This window comes from Phalacrocorax aristotelis, chromosome 8, assembly GCF_949628215.1.
Source record: "Phalacrocorax aristotelis chromosome 8, bGulAri2.1, whole genome shotgun sequence".
Classification (NCBI taxonomy): Eukaryota; Metazoa; Chordata; class Aves; order Suliformes; family Phalacrocoracidae; genus Phalacrocorax; species Phalacrocorax aristotelis.
The window spans coordinates 38,424,215-38,450,423 of record NC_134283.1 but is presented as its reverse complement, the minus strand read 5'-3'; the positions used below and the strand labels follow the sequence as shown (position 1 = coordinate 38,450,423).

Sequence of the window (26,209 nt, the reverse complement as noted above, 5' to 3'; positions counted from 1 at the left end):
AAATAGTGAGAAATGCTGTAATTTGTTTTGTTGTTTTTTTTTTTAAACTGAACAAAGTCAAATTTACGGTCACACGTTTGCCAGCCATCTATGAGCAGCACCAAGCTTAGTTGTAATCTTGTATTGGTTGTCTGAGTGCTGTGAATTTCACTTCTGTGTAGAATTTCTGTGTTGATGATATATGGGATGTTCATTGTGGCGTATCTTTAATGAGATTTCTGAATTTTTGGTAGTATGATATATGGTGCAATTCTCTGTTAGAATTCAAAATATTTGGAAGTTGTGTTCAGCTGAGAAATCCTTGCTAGGCTTAACATTCCTGTAATCTGATCAAGAGTTTATAGCTTGAGTACAGGGAATTCATGGAAATGATGGAATTAATAGGTTTTATATCCTGCATTTTTATTAAATCCTAATGCAGATTATTCAACTGTTTCTGCATATGCAGCATAATCTGTGAATCTAACTGGTAAGTCAGATTTCAGAAACGGTGTGCAAAAGTATGTCCTTATAGGAAACCACTACAGCTTGTGTGCTGTGTGCTCCTGTTAAATGGAGCGTGGATATATGCAGACATCTGGAGGGTTCTGCTTCAAATGTCCGTTTCTCAAATTGATCTCCAAACCAGCTTGTTCACTCTTCTCTCTGTTAATACAAGGCTGCTTGTTTTTAAGACAGCTTCAAATAGCACTAAATGCTGTGGAAAACAATGAACATCTCTGGATTTCACCCTCGTAGCTTCTGCTGGGAGTCATGGTCAAAAACCAGCTCTTGGACACACGATAAAATGTTACATGTATGTTGGTTCTCTGGGAGAGCTCACCTAGTTTTAAGTTTTCAGAAAGCATGTAAAGCAGAAAGGGAAGGTGGGAGGGGTGGGAAGTCTTCAGTCTCATTTGGAACGGCAGTTCAGAGGTGACTTTTGTCTCCACCTTCATACTTCACATATTCCCTGTCAAAGCCCCTCCTGGCTGTCGTACCTCAGGCGGGGTGAGTCACGCGTTGTGTCTCCCACCTCGACTGGAGGGTAGCCCAGCAAGTGACGCCTTGTTTGCGAATTTTGTAATGTGTTGCTGTATGTTAAAGCAAGGTCAAAGTAGTGTGTGTATTGCTTGAGGGGGAAGATGAGGAGGTTTCTGATTCAGTTAAATGCCTGCAGGAGCTTATTCCACAGTTTTCAGCAGATCCGAGGCACGCTCCTACGTGGGAAATGGAGCATTTCTGTAGATGGGAAGGGCTGTAAGCATTTTAGTGAACTGAAAAGATAAAGCAAGGAGCCCTGTTCTGAAGTGTAAAACTAGGCCAGCTGGGTTTTTGACAGCTGAAAGAAAAGCCTGAGACTGAAACCGCTGTGCTATCACAAGGTGTGCCTAAACCCGGGGAAGAACTGACTGCTTGGTTCTCTCTGCTGACTTTGGAAAGGCTCTGTGCATTTGGAGGCCTGGATTGAATTGGTCAAATAGTAAGTTTAAAACAGCAAACACTGCAAAACTGTAATATTATTTCTAAAGGTAAGTGAAGAACAAGGTGTAAGGTGTTTGGTAGAGATAGATTACTAAGCTGGATGTCATATCACTGTTCTCACTGATGTCTTTAGACTTTAATCAGCTGATGAACCGGGACTTTTTGCTAGATAAAATTTTGTTTGTGTTAAGGGATTTTCAGCAATTGAGGTTGAATAAAACTTGTTAACTAAAGGAATTTAAGTGTTGGTGGTGGGAGGACACTTTCAGTTCAAGCAAGTGCTGTTCTAGCACTTGATACAAAAAGCTTTCTGTATTGAAAAGTAGAGAGTCACCTAAAATTGGGTAATGCTTAAGCAGTAGGTTGTCCCATCTACCAAGGAGCTGTGTGCCCGGTGTCCTGCAAGGAGCATATTTCTTTAGTAGCTCTACAGTCAGCTGCCAAGTGCCCCTGGGCATTCTGCAGAAAAGGCTCTGTGCTGATCTGTCCAGCTGATTCTGATCCAGCTGTGGTTTAATTAGCTGAGACCAGGTCAGGACTGATCCAGGAGTGCCGGCAGTATTTGTGGCTCTACCCTCTGAAGGAAGCAGGCAGGTTATTTCCATACCCCAAAGTGTGGCTTTCTCAAAGAAAAGCAGAAATCTGAACATGTGGATTTCAGTGTTAATACTGTTTCAGGTGAGAGAGAAGAGGACAATGGCCAAATATGCAGGAAATCATGGCATTTTGCAGGAAACTTTTAGGTCAGGTTTGAACATGTTGCTTGGATCTGAGTTGCAACACAGCTGTGAAGACATAGTTGGCTTTTCTTTCTTTGAAAGCGCTTAATTATTCCACATGATGTGCTGCCATTTATCCCTATGTTGCCTTTTAATAGCTTCTGAAATGCCGAAGGTATGGATTATGTTAATATAGGTTTTAAATTTTTGATGGACTGAAATAGCTTCAAAAATTAACCTTTTGAAAATGCTTAGGTAGATCACATGACAGGCTTTTAGCAGTTTTCCTCTTACAGTAGTATGCTATCTCCTGTTCCAGTAAATGAAGAGCTTTGACCAAGGTTATGCTCAGCTCCTTGGCCTAGGTCGAATGCCTCTAGCTGATGTTGGAGATATTTTTATTTTTCATTAGATCATCTGAAATACTCAGCTATTTTCATGCCAGTGCAAAGGATGGATGCTGTTTGTGCAGTGTGGGTGTTGTACCAATTTGTTGTCCAACACATGCTAATAGATACCTGACAAACCAAAAAAGAGTTTTATTACTTCATGGTACAATAAGACTTGATATTTATGTATTTATAAAAGGGTTATCTATATTTAGCGTGGATGGTCCCACAGTCATTAAAACTTGGGCTTCTTGCTGCAGTGAGAGGGAGGATTCCTCCTGGTTGCTGCCAGACCTGCCTTCTCTCACATTTCCTGCCTTCTGAAACCCCTTGTGTACCCTGGGTTTTGGAAGACTGAAGAGAAGCTGGCTATAGATGTTTATTATTTCTGCTTTGCTGTGGCACAGATCGCGACAACTAGGTTGTACCCAAAGTACCTGCTCTTGAGTCTTCCACTGAGTATACCTAATAAATAGAGGAATGGTTTCTATTTGCTCTGTCTTTTCCTGTTTTTCTGGGTTGTTTTGTCATCTTTAGCATCTTGTTGTAGGCTATAAATGCAAGATGTACTTGCTGAGGTGCTGGGATAAATGAAGAGGCCCAGGATGGAACAGATGCCCCCTTTTAACACTGTCTCCGGAGACCATAGCTTCTTGGGTCTGATCATAGACCCTTGGTTTAAAAAAAAAATCAACAATGAAATGTTTGAACAGGGTTTGAGATCCGTACAGCATTATGATTAGCGTATGCACTTCAGCAAATCTTTTTTTCTTCGTGTAGAGAAAACTCTTGGCTTATGTTTCCATCCGCCCTTCTTTTATTCTGGCTGGAGCCAGACACACTAAATAGTGATTAAACAAAAGATTAAAATTCCATTTTTGTGCATTTGGCGTTTGAACACTGATCAATTGCTTTGGCGGTGTGTTAAGTAACAGCATGGTAGACAACAGAAGGGGCTTATTTACAGCAATCTGTCTAAATCCATTTTCAATGTATTGCTTAATATGCCTTTCTACTTTAATTCATTTTCAGTTTTAAAAAAAAAAAAGGATGGAAACAGGCAGGAGATTAGTTTAAGATATTGCTGGAGAAGTAATAACTCCTTAGTGGTAAACAACTTCCAGTTCTTAAGGAAAAGAAAATGTGCTTGAGCTGAAATAGAACTTATAGGCTTGCTGTAGGAGTTAATGGATAAAATTCAATAGCTTGCGTGCTTATATAGCTTCACGAGATGATCATAATGAACCCTTCGTGCTTTGAAATCTCCTTCTTGCATTGCTGTTTACAACTGACCATTTCAAAAACAAAGAGATTTTTGCAAAATGAGAATCTATGGTGGAGCTAAACAGAAAACTGCAAAGGCTATAGCCTTGCTGACCTGATTTATAGGGACAGAAATCCAGATCCATAATGCCAATTTACCCTAACGATGCAGCATTGTTAACTGCAGTATTCAAATGATGGTCACTGTATTCCACAGTTAAAAGGCAGGTAAAGGGCAATGTGCTGGTGGGGTCTGGGCAAAAATGTTATGCCTCCTGCTATGCAGTTAGAATTAATGAGAAATTAGAACAAAAGTGAAAATTTACATGAAATATAGCATTACAGGTAAGACATAGCTCCCTGCAAATGAAATGCTTGTTTAATAGGTAAAGCAAAAGTCAGTCCTAGGAAAGTTGCTGTGTTTTGCAGACTGCTTAGATATCACAGTCTAGAGCGTCTGTTGAAGGGGTATCATCAAGTTATGTAATTTGCATAATTGAATCAAATCCCATGCAGCGTCCCTGAAGGAAACGACTAAAAAAAAAAAGCAACATTCTGGTCCCTGTGTGCTGTGTCTACATTTCTAGAGCTCAGGCATCTTTTACGAAGAGGAAAAAAACAAAATAGAAGCTTCCAAAATAACATCAATGTCAGCAACCTGCCCGTTGCCACAATGAGAGACTTGGAGCGCGTATATGCACGTCTTCCCTCTGCCCATGATAGTACACTGCCCACAGCTCTACACACTGCTTTGCTAATAGTCATGGCATGAGCATGAAAATTGCAGTTGTGGAGGGGAAGGCTATGTTTTATCGTTCACACTGACTTTGGTAGCCTGCTGAAACTAAGTTAGTCTTGAAAGTGTGATTCTTAACAAGAAACATGATGCTAATCAGTTTGCTGCAGATCCACCTTCCCTTTGGGGCTATGCAGACCGTGGGTGCTGGCAAGGTCACTGAAGCAGAGACACTAATATCCATTTTCTAGCACTGAAAGTCATTTCAAAATTAGTGTTCAGACGTCGTTGGCAGAACTTGTCAGTGACTCACAGCAGACTTTCCAGATATGGTGTTTTAATAGTGACCTGCAAAACCAATGTAAGCGTTACATGCTTGTTTGCGAGGGATGCAGTTAGAAATATTCTAACCTCTTAACATTTACACAAGTTGAATAAATTTAATGGAGCATTTCTGCATTGGATTGACTAACGTAACTTCTATGCCCAAGACCAAAGAAGCTCCAGAATGCAGCATGTCTGTCATGACCATCTGCAGCTATGTTTACCCTTCAAGATTCTAAAAGTCACCTAGAGAGATATGTTGGTCCAACAGAGATCTATGTTGTGTTTCTCTTGTGAATCTCATTTGGCTTTAGTTGTGCAGGGCAGTAACATCATGAGCACTGCAGGCAGAGGAACAGGTAATGGGTCACCCTACCTCATTGTACTGGGTCACCAGTCCTCATTTTACTTTGCCAGTGCCAACATGAAGAGGTGGGTCCTTGTAAGTCTCTAAGACAGAGCTGTACAGAGCCTGTTCCTCAGGACTTAAGGATTGATAACTCATATTCCATGTGCCTCAAAAGTCCAGCACTACAGTTTGGAAAAGTCTTGAATAATTCATGTGTGTACTCCATAGTTTCACCTCTTGCTTAATTTAAAGTTTACAAATTACTGAAGTTTTTCTCTTGACATGTGTGGCCTTGATGAGGTTTGGCTTAGCCCAGCTCAAAGAAGTTTTCATGCACAAATTTTTTTGGACTGATTAGAAGTAATACATCTACTAGACTTTCTGCTGTCTGCCTGCCTGATCTGGGCTCTGTACGTGATACAGTGGCAGTCTTTATGATTTCTTCTCTTTTTCTTTTTAATAGCACTGGAGGATAGTGTGCTACTGCCTGCTTTCACTCAGTATTGTAGTGGTTAAATTGCTTGCATCAGGTTGTTGCTTGCTCTGAGAGTATTTAAATGCGCACTGTTGACCTCTCTGAAGGATGGCTTGAAACTGCAGAAAATTTCATCCTCTGTTCGCATTATCCTATATTGAGCGCACAAACACGAGGGTGACTCCAGCCCAGAGCCTGGGCATGCTCACCCTGAGCAGGGATGGCTGGAATGGCTTTTTAATGGCTTTTAGGTTGCTGGCTTGGCCTGATGAGCATTGGCTGCTTTGGTGGTACAGCTTTGTAATGGTGTGAGAGGCTCCTCCTGAAACGGCCGACAGCCCAGGGGTATGGCTTCCCTGCGGAGGATGCTGGAGGTGTTGGTGTGAATCCTTTGGGGTATACTCTGAACTTGTCTCCCACCTCCTGAGAGCTGTTGTGGAGGGCAGCTCAAGATCCATCGCATTAGCGTGTTTCGAAAGGAGAGCAATCCACATCGGTACCTGCAGCAGTGGAGGGTATCTTCTAAGGGATGTGTTCAGCCTAGAGTTCAGAGGGAAGGGGGGTTTCTCTGCAAGTCTAGCTTAAGTTGCTTGAGTCCTGACAAGAGATGGGACTTAAAACACTCTTAGCAGTGCCCTGTTAGGCAGCTTGGATGTCTTTTTGCTGGTGGGTCTCTTTTTCCTCTTTCTTCAGGGTGCCCTTCACAGGGGCCTGGCATAGGGTGCTGGGTTACCATGTGCACAGTGGGTGTTGTGAGGCTCAGAGTCACACTGTGTTATTTCTCCTTTTAGATCAAGTCCCTAGACACTCTTACAGTGGTGGGTGAGATTTCTAGAGTGACTTTACACATTTACGCATGTTGAATTGCAGAAAATGGCAGAAGGGATAGTGACGTTGTAAACGATGCTCCTGGTGTGCTCATTCGGTCCAGGGTGCTATAAACAAGAGACAAAAGAGACTTAAAATATTGAAGGTTCAGACTTGCCAGTTGTTCCTGTGCCCAGTATGATACATGTGCACAAGCCTAGTTCTCAGAAAGTTGGCAAAACTCTCCTGGAAAGGAGGTGCTCTGGTCTGCGAGAGCTTTCCAGGACTTTTCCTGGCAGAGGAGTATCCTGGAGAGGAAACTGGTCAGTGAGCAGGCCTGGCAAAGCAGGGATCTTGCGAAACAGAGGCAAAAATCTCACAGAACGGTAGTGTGCTCTGTGGGTTATTTAGTGGGGATGAACGGAAGGGTGGCATGTTGTCTGAAAAATTAGAAACCACTGTGGTGACCAGACAAGTAGACATGCTATAGCACAGGGTGGCTGTTTCATGATGCTGAAAATTTGATCCATTTTACACCAAAAATAACCAAGCTGCACTTTTGCTGTCTGTCACACAGCTGTCATCCAGACCTGCTCACGTTTGCTGGCATGAGCTAGCAAAAGTCAGGACAAGGGGTAGGTAATGGCTTGAACTGAAAGAGGGTAGAGTTACATTAGATATAAGGAAGAAATTCTTTGCTCTGGGGGTGGTGAGGCACTGGAACAGGTTGCCTGGAGAATTGTGGATGCCCCATCCCTGGGAGTGTTCAAGGTCAGGTTGGGCAGGGCTTTGAGCAACCTGGTCTAGTGGAAGGCATCCCTGCCCATGGCAGGGGAGTTGGAACTAGATGGTCTTTAAGGTCCCTTCCAACCCAAACCAGTCTATGATTCTGTGATTGAAAGGATCTAGACTGATTTAAAATCTCTTATGGGGGGCTGTGGACGGGGCGGAGTTCCAATAATTCACAAGCCAGCTTTTAATCAAACTGATCTCTGTTACTTTTAGACCACTGGTTTAATACTCTTTGGCATGGTAAACTGGGCAGGTGGAGCAGACCACATACCTGCAGCCACTCTAGTTCACTTTGACATCTTAGCTGAAACCTGTCTTCACTGATGGTTTTGTAAGCTAATACACAGGGCTCTCCTCCTGCTGACTGTTGTAGAAGAGGGGCGATACAATGGGGATAATCCACAAAACCTTCACAGCCCAGTTCACCAGAGCTCATCTGTCAGAGTGCAGTGAGGTGAACTGCATCAGGCTGAAGTCTAGTGCCTTGGAATAACATGTAAAATGTTCAAATGTCCTATTTTCCCAAGGCAAATCTAGGCATGAAAATGAAGAGTTTGTAATATAACTGGTCAGGCAAATGATGTCTGTGTCCCAGGTGCCAAAGATGCCTGATAACTCTGCAAGGTTACTATGCCAACAGTTGCTTTTTGGTGGTTGTTTGGTTTGATTGACCCATTAGTGAGACTATAAACCTCTTGCCCTTCAAGGAGAGAAGCTTGTTTTTCTTTCTAGGAAGTTCTAGCCTGTGGAGTTCTCTCTGCAGGTCATGAGGAATTAAAAGGGAAAAACCTCTAAGTTCTTTGTGTAACTACTTCTGCAGTAATGAGGCTAAAAATGGCTTGCATTTATACTCTGCAGCATTTTAGAACATAATTGAAAAGTCATTCTCAGAGATATCTTCTTGACCCTAAAACCTACTTAAATATATTTTATGTAGTTATATATTTTATATATTTTTATATCTATATATTTTTTTCCCCTTGGATTTGGGGGATGTCAGTGTTTGAGATTTATCATTGGTTTCTTTCCACACACCATAGTCTCTTTGATCCTGAATTCACCCCATCTTTCAGTTGCTAACTTGTTCCCAAAGCACTCATTGCTTTTGAATTTCAGGAACAACATCATGAAAAGAGGAGCTTTAATTGGGTTTAGTGCAGGCTCATGCCTTCTGTAAAATTTGCTTTTAAGTTGAACTGCAAGAGTCTTAATAAATGACCTTTTAAATCTTTTTATTTTATTCAGGTATAGTAGTGTGCTCATTAATAATGATCCTGCAGTAGGTCTCCCATTACAGCTTTATTGTTAATTAAATAGGATGCAAGATGTATTGGATGTTTTCAAAATGAAAATGGGAGTTTTTAGTAGATTCCCTGATTAAAAATACTGGTCTGCATACATGATGGTGCCCTGAAAAAAAAAATCACTTAACAGCTATAGATAAAGTACTGTTCTGAGGCAAGCAAAACTTGCTTCCTCCCTCAGCCCTTTTAGGGTAAGGAAGACGTTTAATCTCCTCTTACAGGAAGGGGGAAGATTTCACATGTTGTATATTTAATATATCCAATCTTTTATTTAAAAGGCATCATATGTGAGGCAAAAGAAAGACCCTTACTTTGGTGATGGACAAAGGAAAAAGGACTGGCATAACAAAGAAGCTATAAGGAGGGACTCTGAGCGTGTAGGTATGTAAGATTACTGTAAAAATGTTTTAATACAGATTGTAATTCACTTTGATTTTATTTGGTAGGCTGAGTGCAGAACAGCTTGTTTGACTTCAGGGTCAAAAAGATGATCTTGACATGATGCGATAATTATTGTGTGTTAATCCCAGTTAAAGCCTTTCCCTCAACTCCACAATAACCATTTTGATATGAAAATATGTTGGTATCATCTTGGTATTTTTAGGATAGGTGCAGTATTGATTTTTTGAAAAACTTACCAAAAAATGGGTGCCTGTGCCCCTCCCAAAAATGGGAGGTCCAGAGAGGAAGAAGAGGGATAAGAATAATGTTCTAGATTATTACATTCATGCAAGTTTTATTCCCCAGTTCCAAGTTTTGTCTTGCATCGCATAAAAGGGCCCATTTTGAACATCACAGCTTTACACTGGTGTGTCTGCGAGGGCTTTGCCTCCTCTGTGCAAGAGCTCTGGTTGTTAAATATACATATCCATCTGTGCTGAAAAAGTAGTGATGAGGTATTCAAACCATATGTATTCTTCCTGCAATGAAACAAAAAACATTCTATAGATCCTCCACAGCGTTGCCATAGCCCCTTAATCTGTTTCTGATGTTGGAAGGAAGACTTTTAACTTCTATGATTTGCACAGCTGAATGGTTTGTAGCAAAACTGCTTATTAAATAAAATTGTTAGGTTGACACAGTTGACCCAGTGCTAAATATGACATAGAGCACAAAACTAATGAAGGAATTTTCAAAGGGCTATAAGATGGCTGCTCTTCTTTTGATATATGGAATAGTTTCTGGCCAGTTATGCACCAATTAGTAGTAATGATGCATGTTTACCTTCTGTCTATCAATAGGAAATGGAGAACAGGGAAAACCTTACCCAATGACTGATGCAGAGCGAGTGGACCAGGCGTACAGGGAAAATGGTTTTAACATCTTTGTGAGTGATAAAATTTCTCTCAATCGTTCCCTTCCAGACATCAGACATCCAAAGTGAGTATATAGTTTGCATTTCTATGAGTGAAAGTTTACAAGCCCTAAATTACCACATCTGCAGAAGCGTGCTCTTTTTTCATTAGTCTCTTGTACCTTTATTTGTCAAATAAAATCCTTTCACAGCTGGCTCCTGCTGCCTCCTTAATAAAGGACAGTGTATAGTAATTGCAATGGGAAATAGAGGAGACCAAACCTGAGGAAAAAAATCCACTTTTGAGTCCAAGACTTAAAATTACCAAAAACTTGTAGCCCTGCGCAGAAATGATCTTGAACTGAACCCAGAGGTGGCTACTTCCTTGACCTCTTGCAAATCGACAGTTCAGTTCCTGAGCCTACTGACATAGTCAACAACTTTTAGCAACTGATAAGGTAGAGCTATTTCTTTCTGGAGTGGAAACTGATGTAAGTGACTGACTCAGTTGACAAGTGCCCTAAGTGTAGTCGGGTGATGACCTTGTCACTAAATGCTCTGTGCAGTTCTTATCTTGGCCACTCACTGGAAATGACCATGAAATGCTCAGGAACAGAATAAGATTTGAGTAGCTCCACTCAACTATGTAAGAAGTTTTATCAGAAATCCTTCTGATTTATGGATTAGTTTTAGACATCTTCCTCATAAAAACCTCATCAGGATTTACAAGAATAAACTAGTTCCATTTGAATGTTGGCTTTTGAGTTCATCTATTTTTGAACATTATCCTTTAGGATGGTGTCAAACTGGATTTTATGCAAGCCAGAGGAGTTTTTCATTAGCAGAAGTGCTTCAGTTAGGACTTAAACCTTGTTTATACAAAGCTGAGAGGTTTTTAAATACTCTTTGTGCAGTTCTTAATCTGAAAGCATTGTTAGACATTTGAATGGAAGCTTGTTTTGTGTAAAGCCGTTTTTATCACAGTTTAGTGAAACTGAATTCAACATCTACTTTATTCATGAGATATAACTTCCAGAAGTCAGGTTTTATAATTTGTTAGCTGCATATTTGAGAGATTACCTCATCAGCTGTCACAGCAAACTAATCAAATACACTGGCTTGACACCCTTTCTCAATATATACCCATAAACCACAGCAGTGAGTATAGCTCCATAAATATTTTAGGCATGCAGCTGAAATGTTTAAACATAGAGATAAATCAGGTAACTGAAGATGCTTGTTGATAAGCTCACACTCAAGTTCTAGGAAATACAGTTTGAGTTTCCTGACCTAAATTATACCTGGCCTCCATTTACAGGGGCTGCCATGGGCTCTGAGAATTTAAACATCAGACAATGCCAGTATTTCCTCATCTGAGGATTTAATAGATTGCCTTACATTCTGCATTGTTTCCCGAAGTTGCTGACTCCTCATTGCTAATTCTGCCATTTAAACTTTTTTAAACTGTGAAACTTCTAACTCCAGTCTCCAGTTAAAATTAGTAAGTGAAGTGTCTGGGTCACCAACAATTACGGTGTGATTAGTGATGCAGCTGCCGCTGCTTTGCTTATTGCCTGACACATCCTTTCCCCCGACGTAGTGAGTTATAATTGTGGAGATCTCAAGGACAGGATAAACAGCATGTGTATAATGGATGCTGGGTTTAGCTGGGCGGGGAGTGTCTTCCCCTGCTAACGTTTCCTTTAAGTGCTTCTGGGTTTTTTAATATTAAATACTAATTTTGCAAGTCGTGTAAAGCAATTGTAGATGTGGTAGCTGGAGGCAAACAATTTCTCTCCATGCTTAATGGTTAAACTTAATAGCTAAAGTTTCCCACTTGTTAGTCAGAAAATGAAAATTCCAGTTTAAGAAGAGTTAGAAGAGATTTGGGGGGCGCTTGTTTCGTATTGGAACTGTTATAGCTAGTAGCTATCTTGGAAGAAGGTTAAGACTGCAATGCCAAGGGCTGGATGAAAGCAGTCCATGCAGCTTTATTTTGCATCCTGCATCTGTGCATTGCAGCCATAGCCTGCGAGCTCTTGGCAGCACCCCAAGACAATTCATTAGACCCAGAATAAGCTACTGTCCTTTTGCACAGGCACCGGAGTAACTTCCTGTAACCACATATTTATTGAGCTTGTATAACGTAGGTGCATCCTTCTCCATTGCCTGGGAAAGGTATCAGGAAAAAGCCACCACTGCCAGAGCCACTTTCGTTCCCACCTGCCGTTCTGGGGAACAGGGAGGGAATTACTGTGTGCGTGCATGTGCTACGTTGCACACGCAGTGAAAGCTTCGCTGAGTGCCTGGCAGGAAAGAGCCTGCAGATCAGCTCTGGTGCAGGCTATGCAAGAGGTGCAGGGAGTGGTGTATGACCTCCCTCCCCTGCTAGTGGAAAGAGTGCAGCCTCCCCTGCTGGCAATGTCATTAATACATTCTAAAAATCTCTATTCGTGTAGCCTTGTCTGTTTTGCACTGGGCATGTGGGGTGCTAGGAATGTAATAGATCATTGTCCCCTAGTGAACAGCTACTGGGTATTTTTTAACTACAATTGTTCGCTGTATGGCCTTAGGTGTTACCTGTTTAACAAGGTTCAAACTCCACTTAGGGCCACTCCTGCAGGAGAATAAACACTGCACTTATTGCTGCCATTTGAATTTTCTTCAGGAAGCTACCCTGAAAACACCCCCAGAAGGCAAGAGAGCATTACCCCGATTTAAAAATGACAATTAATGCTGTGAAGTACCCTCAAATTCAAGGAGTCCATATGGGGTCTCTGCAGATCTGACTCCAGCTATATGCAAGTTCTGCAGTGCTTTGTGTTCAAACCTCTGCTGCCTTCACTTCTGTCTGCAGAACTGATCCCAGGTGTCAAACTAGACCTGCTGAAAAATGGGAAAGCCAAGATTGATTGTTTAGGAAAAGTATGATTTGAATAATTGTCCAGCATGACTAAGGAAGCCTTTGGTAGAGGCTGATCTGAGAGAGGTGGCTTTCCTTGTTGCGCAGTTCTTACCAAGCAATTATCCTGTCTCTTCTGTGCATTGTTTGCAATGTCTTGAACTTCTGGGAATGTTTAGGGAAGGTGCTGTCACACAAAATCCTTACTTCCTGCACATTTTGATTAAAAAAATTTGGATGGCAGTTATACATTTGATTAGAATGATTTACTTCTCTGAAAACTGGGAAAAAGTGAACTAAACTAATGTACTGATAATGCCTAAAAGAGATATATTCAACTTCTGAAACAACTTTGTAGAAATTCCTCTTCCTAGTGATCTTTGAGGTATAAGGACAGGGAAAATAAGTATTGTAGAGACTTTTGTATCTTAAGGTATAACTGGAGTTTCTTTTAAAAGCAGCTTCAGCACCTAATAGATCCCTCCGACTTTCTGCAATTGCTAAGTGTCCCTGGCCATTAACAGTCGCCACTTAATATAGATTTTTAATATTTTTTTTGCCAGACTAGATCAGGTCGGCACTGGCTTGATAAGGCCTGAAAGTTGGTGGGGATTTTCAGGCAATCTGTGTCAATTTGAGGAGTAAAGAATGAACTAAGTTACTTGATGGTAATTAATATGGAAGTGCTGGTGTTCTTTGGCACCGCCTTTTGACTTACTCTGTCTATGTTCAGCTGCAAGAATAAGCTATACCTGGAGAAGCTTCCGAACACTAGCGTGATAATACCGTTCCACAACGAAGGATGGTCCTCTCTCCTCCGGACAGTGCACAGTGTCCTAAACCGCTCCCCTCCTGAGCTGATAGCAGAGATAGTGCTGGTGGATGACTTCAGTGACAGAGGTATGATAATTTGTATGTAAACTCTCCAGCTGTGTTTACCTACCTAAGGGGTCAATGAACTGGCGCATATGTGTTTCATGGCTCAAGGTTTTATTACTTGCCAGCAGCAGAGCTCAGGTGAACCTTGTTCCAGTATATTTGAAAGGCCAAAAGTCTAGCAAAAAACTCGTGTTCCATATGCAGTTTGTGCTGGCTTAGCTGCTGATGGCATGGGCTGTCCTGCGTTTTGGACAATGTGACTAAACAGAGAAGCTGGTTTTAATATTCTGTTAAGGGCCTGTGTAGTCCTTAATGTTTAACCCCAGGGTTAAAAGAAAAAAAAAAAAGGGGGGGCGGGGGAATAACTCACTTCACACATTCTTCATTTTTTTTCTAGACACAGAAAATGGCAAAAGAAGCCTTGATAAAAGGTTTCCACCTCAGACTGCCTATGATTTGGCTTACTTTTCCCCTGAATTTTGTGCTCCTAAAAAGTAAATCTGTAACGTCCAAAATTTTAACAGCTCTCTCTTGCTGACTTGCTTACACTCCTCATTTTGTCCTGCATTGCCAGGAGTAGTCATTTGGGATTGGGTTTAAGTGCCACATGCAAAGATATGTAGCTGCTGGCATAACGCATCACCGCAAATGGAACAACCACTTGCAGTTGCAGCAGCAATGTGTAGATGTAGTTGCTAATTTACTTGTTCTGTCGCAGAAAGGCAAGGGATTCTTTTCTCTGAAACATTTAAATGCTATGTGATATAAATTAAGCTACAGTTTACATCTTGTAGTTTACACCCTTGCTATGGTGGAAAAGGCAATCAGGTAAGAGAAGAATGAATGCTTCTGTCATGTAGACATTGCATAGCTAGAAAGATCACATGGAAGGTCTTCTGAAGGTAGCTGGTGTTCTCTGATGTTGAAAAGGGTACAGCGACTTTAAGGTGTTATGATCAGATCTAGCAACTCTATTTTCTCCTTTAAAATTACTAAGACTATTTAGCTTTATCAGCTGCTGAGTTTGAGTCCTGACACTGAAATAACTCAACTGGGGGAAAAGAGCTCTCTACATGGGTACTAAATGATACATCTCCAGATATCTGACACATAGGAAGCTCCTAAAATGAGCTTGGAAACAAGCTCATGAGTATTTAGTGTTCTGACCTATGCTGACTTTCAAATAAGCGCTATCCAACAGCTATAGTATTTGTTCTAAAGTACATCTCTAGTTAGTTTGCAAGCAAGGCATTCTGGTTGGAACAAATCAATGTTCTATGAAATAAGTATTTCTTTAGAGGATTTTCAGACCAAGCTGGGGAGAAAAAAAAAAACCACAACACCAACCTATCCTCCCAAAAAGGTCTCTTTATTGCTACTCAGTCTAGAAGCAAATTAGACAGGCTCATGCTGTAACCACAGCTGAATTGTGCAAACCAGTTTCTTTTAAGAGAAGTGGAAGCAATGAAATCTGGTTTCCTGGGGATCTATTCTCCTTGTTCTCTAGATGTGCCCTTCTGACCAGGTGAAAAAGAGCACTTCTGGCTCTCCCACCCCTGCTCCTCGTCAGTCTGTACACATGCTGTCTGTCCAGCTCGCTCTTGCTCTGTTCCACCTACCTCTGATAAGACACAAGCTCTCCTCATCAGTCATCCATCCTTTATACAAAGGTTGCAAGAAGTAGCTGAGATTAATTTGTTTGCAGCATCGATTTATAGATGGATATAAAATACTACTGGTGTTGGACAGTGAGCTAGATTGTCAAGGGAAGAGAATGGCACACAGGCAAAGAGTGCTAATAAAAAACTTTTTTTTTTTTTAAACCCAAACAAACAGTGGTTTCCTGCTAGCTCAGTTGATCTGTGCATGTTGCGACAATTACTGGTTAGGATGAAACATTTTTCCTTCACTGCTGTCAGTTTGTATCTGCCCGGTAGCGTTTCCTGCTGGCTGCTCCTTTTCCAGCAGTCAGCATTCTTCCTTAACCACACTGGGGTTGGCTTCTACATCCCGCCCTGGGTTTAAATAGATCCTTAGTCTTCAGGACTAAACACGTGATCTTGATGTGAAAGGCTGCTGGTTACATACTTCTGGTTTTATCCATTGTATGCACTTTTATAAAAAAATAAACCCAAAACCAAAACCCCACACTTCGACGCGGTACCTGAGAACTGATAATTTAACGCATCAAACTGAACTCCAGGAAGCAGTGGAGGATCCAGGAAAACTTTTACTTCGCATGTGTTATGTTTGAAAGGGGTACATTCTTGGATTTAGACTGTTAGGCCACTACTCTGGTTATCTGTTTCTCATTATTAAACTGGGCAGGTGATAAAAACCCTGTGTCTGAGTTGATGATCATCACCGCTGTGCTACAGAACCAGTGAGCAGTAAAAAGAATGAGAAGAGATTTCTTGATTCCTTTTGAAGAGAAGTGATTAGTCCTCTGCGTTGTCTGCAAGGTATAATGCTTTGCTTCTCTTTCAAATGCTAGTCCCACAAATTTGTAACAGCATCTTCCTTCTAAAATTATAGAATCACTGTTGGAGGTAGTGATAGTAGACCCCACGTAGGAGATCAGAGAGGCATAGTATGAACAGTAAATGTCAGCTTCTTCCCCAAAGAGATCAGTAAATAGTCATCATAAACTCCAGTAAAAAGCAAAAAATGAAAAGGATAATCGCTCAATAAAAATCTATTATTAATTCTTTTTATCGAGAGGTTACTCTGACAGGATAAAATATCAGATACACTCTGCTGTACTTCACCATGGCTTTTCACCTGAGGGTTGTCTAAACAGATCTCTAGCACTTTAGTAACTCTTCAAAAAGACTAACCTTCAAGATCTTGGCTTTCCCTGGCAAGGAAACGATATCCCCCTTGCTAGCATTTCTTGTGGACTGACCTATGTTGGGGTTAAACGTACTGGGCTTTGCCGAGCTGCCCCTCTAGTTCTGCTGTTGCACTGGTTTCTGTAGGTGGTGAGGTTAGTGCCAATCCGTCGCATACACAGAGATTCTTTGCTTCCCATGAAGTAAAGAGGACTTTGCTAATAAAGGAAAGTATGGAAACCTGGCTTTTGCACTCATCAGTGTGATTTCTGACATGTTACTTTCATATGTTTTTCATCTGTTTTTAAGCTTGGGAGTAAGGAATTTTTGGTGTGACTAGGAGGAGGGTTGAGAAGTTGGCTAACAAAGTGATAGGAGAGTGAAGACAGATTTCTGGGTTGGTTGGTGGTTGCTGTGGTCTGCAGCATACCTGAGGCAGCTGTGCTGCTTTGCATTATTGGAGCTCTTGGACAGATGAATCATCATCTGGAAGTGTCAACAGCCATTTATTTCTTAATTTGTTTGAGAGAGACAATTCTGTGACCTTTAGCAATAAACATTTTTCAACCAAAAAAGGCTGTCCTGATGACAGCAAATCTTAACAGCGAGCAGCAGAAGCTTTGCATATCGTGCTTTCGAAATGTTTCCTTTGCTTTGTATTTGAAAAATCGAAATGTGCTTAAACAACTTACTGTCTGGATTTTTTTTCCCTGCCTGTAATATAATGCAAATGATCAAAATCTAGCCTTACTTCAAGCAAATTTGGTGCTGGATTCCACATCAGCCACAGTGCTCTGGGAAAGGCTACCTGCCAGTGCGATCAGTCTGATGCAGTACAGTGGTAGGATCCCGTTTGCCTCGAGCTGTGGTCCATGTTGTCACCTCCAGCAGCTGTCTTTGCTGACACTTGAATCTTGCTTTGTGGGGATTCCCTTGTTAGATTGAGTTAGCTTAAAAGAAGCTGCTTTCCAGCATTTGCCACTGGTCACGACAGAGTAAATATCGTGGGGCTGTTTTCTGCTTTCTCTAATAGCAGTCTCTAGTATCAATATCACATTCCCAGTAAGACTATGATAGCTTATGCTTTTTTCCCCACATAGTTGGGATATCTGTGATATAAGGACTTTATTCTCCTGACCATAAGCATTTCAAAACAATTACAGGGATTTCATGTGCAGAAGAATATAGGCTATATTGGAGAGGGTGGCACCCATCCACCAGACATGGAGAATAAGAATTAACCTGCCTGGTGGTGTGTGCCTCTTCCTGCCTGCTGCTGAGAACTGCTAAAGACCCACAGACTGATCTCCTCGGATTAACCTCAGCTATTTCAGGGTGGTCCAAAATAACGCCTACCCTCTGGATAAGCAGAAATCAGAATGCAATACATGTGAATTACGACTTTAGAATTCCTGATCATAGAAACGCTTAGCTGTGGCAGTCCTGTGTGGATTTGTGGCTTCACTTTTAATTTCTATAGTTACTCTTTAGTTCTGATCTCAGTTAAATTAAGCCTTTTCATATGCTGGCTTGCAGGGTACTAATTATATCCCTCTGAGCTTGTTGTTACCAGAATGGCCCTAAGTAAACTAAAATGCTTTTTTCATGCATATCAGTTTTCTCCTGGGGACTGTCAGATGTGAAATTTGTTTGCTTTTTGATTATTTAATTACAATGCTGCTGAGTGGTAAGTGGGTTCCATTATATCATAGAAATGGGAGGAGGGGAAGAGAAGTTGAAAGGCAGGTCAGTTTGTAACACTGCAGGTTTTTATATTGGCTCTGATGTCTTTTTATTATTGAGGGCAGGCAACGAATAACAGACAGATAGTTCATGATTCTTCAGGGTCTGCTTCAGTCTCTAGACCTACAATCTGAATCTGGCTGTGGTTGTGAGAAATGGAGCTGTTCATCTCTAGTGTCTGCCTTTACAAAGGGATTTTTGGTCTCTAATTCTTGTGGCTTGTGGACACCTCTGCTGTATGAGCTATCTCTGAGATTGCATGAACAAATGTAAAGCTGTCCCCTGTCTTTCGCTAGATAAATGAACAGCCTTAAGCTGAAGTAACAGAGGGCGGAGAATGGCACGTTTTCTCTTTGCAGGATGCTTGCCTAAACGTTCTTTGCTTTTCGCCTTATACAGGTTTGGTAGCTCTGTACAGCAGTGGGGCATCAGGTATATACTACTACAGGGTGAAAGGCAGAAGTCAAACTCTCTTCTGCCTGTTTTCGAGAAGAGATCTCTTTCAGGTGGAGACTGGACTGGAACACGTACAGAATGACACATAGTTGAGGTTGGAAAGGATGTCTGGAGATCATCTAACCCAACCCATCTGCTGGGCTACAGCAGGTTTCATGAGATTTTATTCACCAAGGATGGAGACTCCATAATGTCTCTGGGGAACCTGTTCTGCTGTTCAGTCACTCTTCCAATGACTTAGTTTAAAAAAAAGTCTTATGTTTAGGCAGTATTTCCTGTACTTCAATTTATGCCCAAGGACTCCCAGGTCCTCTTCTGCAAAGCTCCTTTCCAGCTGCTGGGTCCCCAGTCAGTACAGGTGCATGGAGTTACTCCTCCCTGAGCACAGGAATTTGCATTTCCCTTTGTTGAACTTCACAAGGTTCTTGTTGGCCCATTTCTCTTGCCTGTCAAAGTCCCTCCTAGTGGCAAGTCAGCCATGCCTCCCAGGCTTCTATCATCTGCAAACCTTCTGAGGGTGGTCCCCTCACCCAGGTCTTGAATGAAGATGTGCAATGGTATTCACCCTAATACTGACCCCTGGGGAGCACAGCTAGTGACAGTCCAGGCCTCCGGCTTGGTTTTGTGCTGCTGATTACAAGCCTTGAAGCTCAGCTGGTTTTCTGTCCACCTTAGTCTCTGCTTATCTAGCTGAGATTTCATCAGTCTGTCCATGAGGATGTTACAGGAAGACAGTGTTGAAAGTCAAGATGCCTTTTATAGGTAAGAAAAACTTAAGAATGAGGGAATTAAAAAAGTATCAGAAGAGCAGACTAAATAAAATGGGCTGCACAAGCATCCTGTGTGTGCTGACGCCCTAGTTCCCTTGCTGAGTCACCAAAAGGTGTAACTATGTAGGGAACACTAATACCTCTAAAACTTAAACACACAAATGCAAAAAAAATAGTTTATCTGGTACAAACTGGTATCAGGTATTTTTCAGCCCTTCCTTTAATGTAAAACATGGTAGGATTTTTACCTTTTCACCATTTGCAGCAATCAAAAGTTTTAAATTATTCAAGACATTGTAAACTTGCTGTGTGCTAGCAGGCTGTGACTTAATTCACAGAGTCACAGGTTGGAAGGGACCTCAGGGATCATCTAGTCCAACCTTTCTAGGAAAAGCACAGTCTAGACAAGATGGCCCAGCACCCTGTCCAGATGACTCTTAAAGGTGCCCAACGTGGCCGAGTCAACCACTTCCCTGGGGAGATTATTCCAGTGGTGACTGTCCTCACTGTGAAAAATTTCCCTCTGGTGTCCAATCGGAATCTCCCCAAGAGCAACTTGTGTCCATCCCCCCTTGTCCTCTCCATGGGACTCCGTGTAAAAAGGGGGCCTCCGTCTTCTTTGTAGCTACCCCTTAAGTACTGGTACACGGTGATGAGATCCCCTCTGAGCCTCCTTTTCTCAAGGCTGAACAAACCCGGCTCTCCCAGCCTACCCTCGTATGGCAGCTTCCCAGTCCTTTGATCATCTTGGTGGCCCTTCTCTGGACCCCTTCCAGCCTGTCCACATCCTTTTTGTGTAGAGGGGACCAGAACTGCACACAGGACTCCAGGTGTGGCCTGACAAGCACTGAGTAGAGCGGGACGATGACTTCTTTATCTCTGCTGGTGATGCCCTTTTTGATGCAACTCAGCATTGAATGTCATTTAAAAGAAACCTTTTGCCACATAGTTGGGGCTAACTGTGTGTAGAGAGAAAAATGTGCACCCCACACAGGTGGTTCAGAAGTACTTTGGGTGTATCTTATTTTATGGCTTAGCTTGACAGAAATCAGTGATTGCGGCTAAGTGCTTAAATTTCATATAAAACTCATGTTTCAGCATTCAGTTATTTGCATATTGACTGACAGCCTGTTCTTACTCATTTGAAGATTACTTTTGTATAAATGACAGTGTTTTAGAACAAGTGTTGTCCCTTGTTGAAGAATGAGAACTGCAGCATCAGTCATCTCTGAAGCATGCATTATATGCAAAGCACTATGTTGATACAGTAATAAAGCTGAATGTGGCAGCACTGAAAATACTGCAGCCTCCAAACATCGGGATTGTTCTAGAAGTGTTAACCCAGCTGGGCTGTCTGCCTTATGGCATTGTATGTCTGTACAGTGGCAGTACATGAAGAATTAACATCCTTCTTACAGTAACCAGTCAAAATCTGCACCTGTGACTGGGAGGCAGTAACGGTTTCAGCTGAAGTACTTGAATATATTTAACCCAATATGACAATGACATTTGCAAAGTCAACCTTCTGGCTTTTAGATTAAACATGGTGTATTTTAAGATGTAGTTATCCAAGAGGCATGTATACTTGGCTATATTTGATGTTGAGGAGGAAATTTGGTTATAAGAAAGGTGAATGGGATCTCATTTTCCCTTGGGGGGTCATTAGGGAGATTCCAGATTTCAGCTTCAGCTTTCTTCCAAGACTACCCTGTTTCCTTGTGCCTTATTTTAATTCATGAAATTTATATTTAAGAGTCCTGAAAATATGTGTGTGTTCAGCCATTTTAAAATTTTTCTTATTCTTTCCCCATTTTTACTCACTTTTTTCAGTTGTGTGTTTTCAGAAGGACTTTGCACAATAAGAATTCGAGCTGCTCTTTGACAATTGGGAGGCAGCGAAGCATTGTGAGCCCAGACTCTGGCATGTGGCCACTGCTCATCTTTGAAAGACAGCAAGAGGCTTTTAGGCCTTTTAGTAAAGGAGCACAAGGAGTGTTTTCCCCAGGCAGTGTCATCTCAGCGCGTTGTACTCACCAACACTTTCCCCTTCGTTTGCCTGCTCTCCTCATGTAGGGCCAGTCATATTCCTTTGCTTTGCTCCATTGTGCTGTCTCCACACCCTCCTGTAGCTTGCTTGAAAGTTTACTGGCAGGGGCGTCTCGGAGCCCATCCGTTCACCAAGGGTCGGAGGGTGCCATAGCCAAATCCCCTTTTTCCCCTTTAAAAATAAATCCCTGTGACTTTTTAAATCTCTCTTTATATTGCAGTACGAGTAATTCTGGAGATAGCCATATGGCATAATCTGAATGGAAAAACAAATGTGGGTAAGGCTACTTGGGTGTACCACAAGCAGCATAATTTGGTCTGAAGGGAAGAAGTCACTAAGTAGTGAAGGGAGAAGGCAAGGGGTGATTAATGTGCCATTTGGTGCAGCATCAGGTATGTGGCAAATACAATTCTGTTCCATTAACCATATCTGCCAGGGCTTAATTGAAAGAAATCATGTTCCTGGTATCTGAAATAGAAAAGGGTTTAATACTTGAAATTTTTTTTTGATCTTTAAATGGAATAGTAAAGGATTTATGCAGCTAAAGAGATTTTCTTTTCATCTTTAGGCACATGCACTGTAAAAGTCTTTTTTTTTTCACCCCCTCTTAAATGCTCTAAAGTGCATCTGGTTAGTACAGCTCTGAATATGGAGTGACTATGCTTAGGACAAAGTGGTGACAGTCTTTCTTACTCACTATTGAATATGATTCTTTTAAAGCTTTTTACCTTAATATATCTAAAAAAAGAAAAAGCCAAGCTTTACTTAGGCAACTATGCTTTTCCACAACTTTTTCTTAAATGTTGCTTTCGAGGTCTCCTGTAGAAGTTGTGGTAACTGTTGTCTCAAACAACTGATAAAAAGATTATTTTTGTAAATTAATTCACAGAATAAAGAGCTTTTCTCTTGCTGTTAGAATTCATTGTGGACTATCTCAGGTCTGCTTGGAGTCTCATAAATAACAGCTGTGAAGTAACTGTCAGTGAGATCTCCTGGGTAAGTGGGAGAAGGTTTGAAAGTCTGAGAAAACAAATGTACTCTTCACTTTCATTAGAATAAAATCCTCTATCATGAAACATACTCATTTTGATATCTATATCTCATTAAATCTGAGGCTCCTGAGGATGCTCAGCTGGTGGGCCTGGTTGGTTGTCGTGTGTTTTAACACTACCAGATGTATAAAGTCACAGTGAGCAGTTCTCAGGCTATGGTCAAGTTCTAAGACTGTCACTACTAAAATTCTTCTGGTGGAGGCGATACCGATGTCATTGTTCCACGCAGGAGGTGACTTGACTTTGGTGAATATCAATGATGCTGGTAGTGGCACAAATATTGCAGAGTGAAACAGGCTTCAAAGTCATTTAAGTGGTTGTGACCCACAGTCTAGATGTGATGTTTGTTACCCAGACTCCAGTGAGACTTACAGGTAGCACAGCAGAGCACTTACACTGGTGTAGGAGTGGATTTGTGAGCTCACCAATACTCTGTTCGGTAGTAAGCACCAAATGGAGTGGAGTAATAAAATAAAACCTGATGCAGATGTCCGATTTCAGTGTGTGATAAGAGAGTCATTTCTTGTTCTCCATTTCTGGCTGAAGCTTGTGGGCATTGGGTACTTTAGACAACTGCTAGTGACAGAGCTGGCTTTGGATCCATAGTGAAATGTGGATGGGATTCACTTTGTTTTCCTTTTTTTGAGTATTCATTCTCAATGTGTCTTTAAACACTGTTTCTGTACTTGTCTATACCCTTTATAAAGGGATATCTGAAACCCGCATTGTTCATTAGTTAATGGTTGGAGAGTATTAAAAAATATATTCTTTAGTGTTTTAAGGGACCTGAGGGCCTGTTGTAGTTGTTTACTTCAGCTTTTTTTGTGATGGCCTAAATTAACTAACCAGTTTACTTTTCATCATCTTGTATTTATTACTTTAAGATCAGCTGCTACAGCTGAAGAATTCTTCTAGAAAGGAGATGAGATTGCTTGAAAAGGTCCAGTTTACTATGACCTCTTTCTAAGCTAATTATTGTGTAGTGAAGGATGTCTGGCAAACTAAAGTTTTAAAAAAATAAATAATCGAGGAGCAGAGTTTCCATTACAGCTCATTAAATAAATCTAACTGCATTGCTTGCTACTAAGAAACCCTATGCATGTAGCTTCTATTAGTGGAAGCTTAGAGAGAAAACAGCTTTAATTTTATTCTCCTCACCTTGAAGTACATGTCCTCACCTGCTAGGAGTCACAAGTCTGCCAGCTGCAGTGCAAATCAGCATTTTAATGCTTTACAGCTGCTTCTCTATAGAAGATAATCAGAAATGTGATTCAAACACCCTCTGCCAGTACTCATATATGATGTCTATTATTGGTAATCATAGTTTCTGCTATTTAAGTGTGCTTTTTGGGTGGTATTGACAAAGCAGCTGCTCCTAGATAGGGACTTTGATAAAGGTGGAAATTTCTTCACTTTGAGAAAATTGGAAGCTAATGCTGCTGCAATTTAAAAATAAAAGTGGATAACCTAAACCACCTTCCTTTTCTGTATAGTTTTAATTGCGGTAATACTTTCTTAGTGAAGAAATGCCTCACTCATTCTCTTGATATAGCATTTATTCATAAATATCATGAGGACCACTGTTGCCTATTACCCGTAAGCTAAGTATGTGTTGATGTCCCCATTGGAACATGGTAGTTTACTGTGCTGAACGGGGGAAGCCAAGGCTCAAGATTTAAAAGCAGAGTACCTTCAGCTATCGGTACTACCCCTTCTCCTCCGTCAACCAGCTAAAATGAATGTGTCAGGTAAGAACAATATTGTCCATGAGGTGTTTTAGTTTTGGTGTCAGCACAGCTGTGAACAGTCCTGGATTTGTGCCTCAGTATTCAATAAATTTATTGACCTTTCTGGCAGATATCAGTTAACTTACTGTAATGATTGCATTTCTTGCCAATAAAGTAAATAAGAGCATTGGGAACTGATGGCAAAGAGGTCTAGAAAAAAGAGTAAGGTGTGAGTTTGTAAAATATACTTCTGACATGCCAGAGTGTTTTACTACAAGTTAAATGTGTTGGTATTTTTCCTGCAGCTGTATTGGTAATTTTTCATTTGCAAAATACTTCATTTTCTGTTCTCTGACATACACACTACAAGACAAACATGTTTTTGCTTTGTCATTCATGGTTATTAATGTATCAGCATTATTGTAGGAATGAAGGATTATCAAATCAGTTTTCCAATATTCCATTTGGCTGCAACCCCAAAGCAAAAATTTTGTAGGTCTGTGCTATTAATTTTAGGCTTCATAGTTGTTCTTCCTCACTTAGACACTTGAGATCAAAGGCTTTGGTCTCCAAAAGGATGCATTCCTACCAAATCAAAGCAACTTTCAAGTGGGTTACTTCTTGGACCTAATGGCGTATTCTCTAACAAGACAAAAGTCCAGAGTAGAATTTTCTGTTAATGCTTGTGCTTTTTCTGGAATCTTTCCTTTTTTGTTGTTTTGCACTTTCAGGCCAAGGAGTTCTTTGTACATGAATACTGCTGAGAAAGGCAAAGCTGAATCTCTGAGGACTGGTTTGTTTTGGATTGTTTTTTTATTATTTTCCCCTTCCCCCCACCCCCCAGCAAAGCTCGGTGACTTTAAAGGCTTTAATCTCACAGCTTTGATATGTTCCAAAATGTTTCAGCATGAAATGTCTTAACACTTCACCTGCCTGCATCTTTCTGACTGATGGCAAGTTTTGTTCTTGCTGTCAGTTGTAGGCTTTAGGTTCATGTCATGATATCCTATCCAGTACATTGCTGTCAACAGTGAATGTATACTGACATGCTCACCAGATGTAGATGTAGCTAACCCCTCTAGCACAGCAGGTTGTTCTGACTCCGTCCCTGTGCACCCAATCTGTTCCGAAGCCTGTGGGTTGCAGAAGAGTCATATTCAATTAGGTTTGTTCTGTCCCATGAGCAAACTTCTGAAACACTTTTGCACCCTTGCTTGTCTCTCCAGTGCTCAGAAGGCAGTTGTTGATGTAGACTAAAGGCATCTAAAGACTAATCTGGTCTCTCACAATTTTTAATTTCAGTATAGAAAGCAGAGTATAAATTCACAGGACCTTGAAACAGTGTGTGGTGCATATACTAGCCTTGGACTGCTGGAAGTGGTGATGCCACTAGTATGGTGGCTTGTCTTAATGTTTTTCAGTGTTTTCACCTGCCCATACAGTGTTTATCAGTCTAGTAGAAGTGTGTTAGCACTGAGCAGGTGTGTAGACATCCCCTTGGTTAACTCCCTTGGTTAATTGATTAACCAGGGTTAATTCCCTTGGTTAACTGGATAATCAAAAACACTTATTTAGCCTTAAGATGAGGGCACAGGTTCCACAGGTTGAAGGCAGTATTTGGGACAGTAATGCCCTTCCTGCTAGTCACCATGGCTACATAAAACTTGAGCTGAATATTAAGTGTGCTGCAAAGAGTTCACTCCTGTTTCAGCTGCTACAAAGGCTACATAGGCCCAAAACTGCAGCTACCTAGTTTGTACGTCAACAAAATGGTCTCTCTGATGTTAAACGCAGTCAACAAGGAAATGACTTGAGAGTCACAAAATCACCTCTTCAGATAAAATGTAGTCAACGGAAGAGGGAAAAACCTAAGTGGGTGCGTTAGT

The 26,209-nt window shown here is 41.2% G+C and overlaps 1 protein-coding gene across 1 annotated transcript in view; it reads left to right on the top strand.

Moving 5' to 3' along the window:
• GALNT10 (polypeptide N-acetylgalactosaminyltransferase 10) overlaps nt 1-26,209 on the top strand; it is a 91,845-nt gene that overhangs the window by 38,751 nt on the left and 26,885 nt on the right. Inside the window, exons 2-4 of the mRNA XM_075102648.1 lie at nt 8,901-9,003; nt 9,864-10,002; nt 13,552-13,718. Coding sequence (XP_074958749.1) covers nt 8,901-9,003; nt 9,864-10,002; nt 13,552-13,718 — 409 coding nt within the window. The remainder of the gene's footprint in view (nt 1-8,900; nt 9,004-9,863; nt 10,003-13,551; nt 13,719-26,209) is intronic.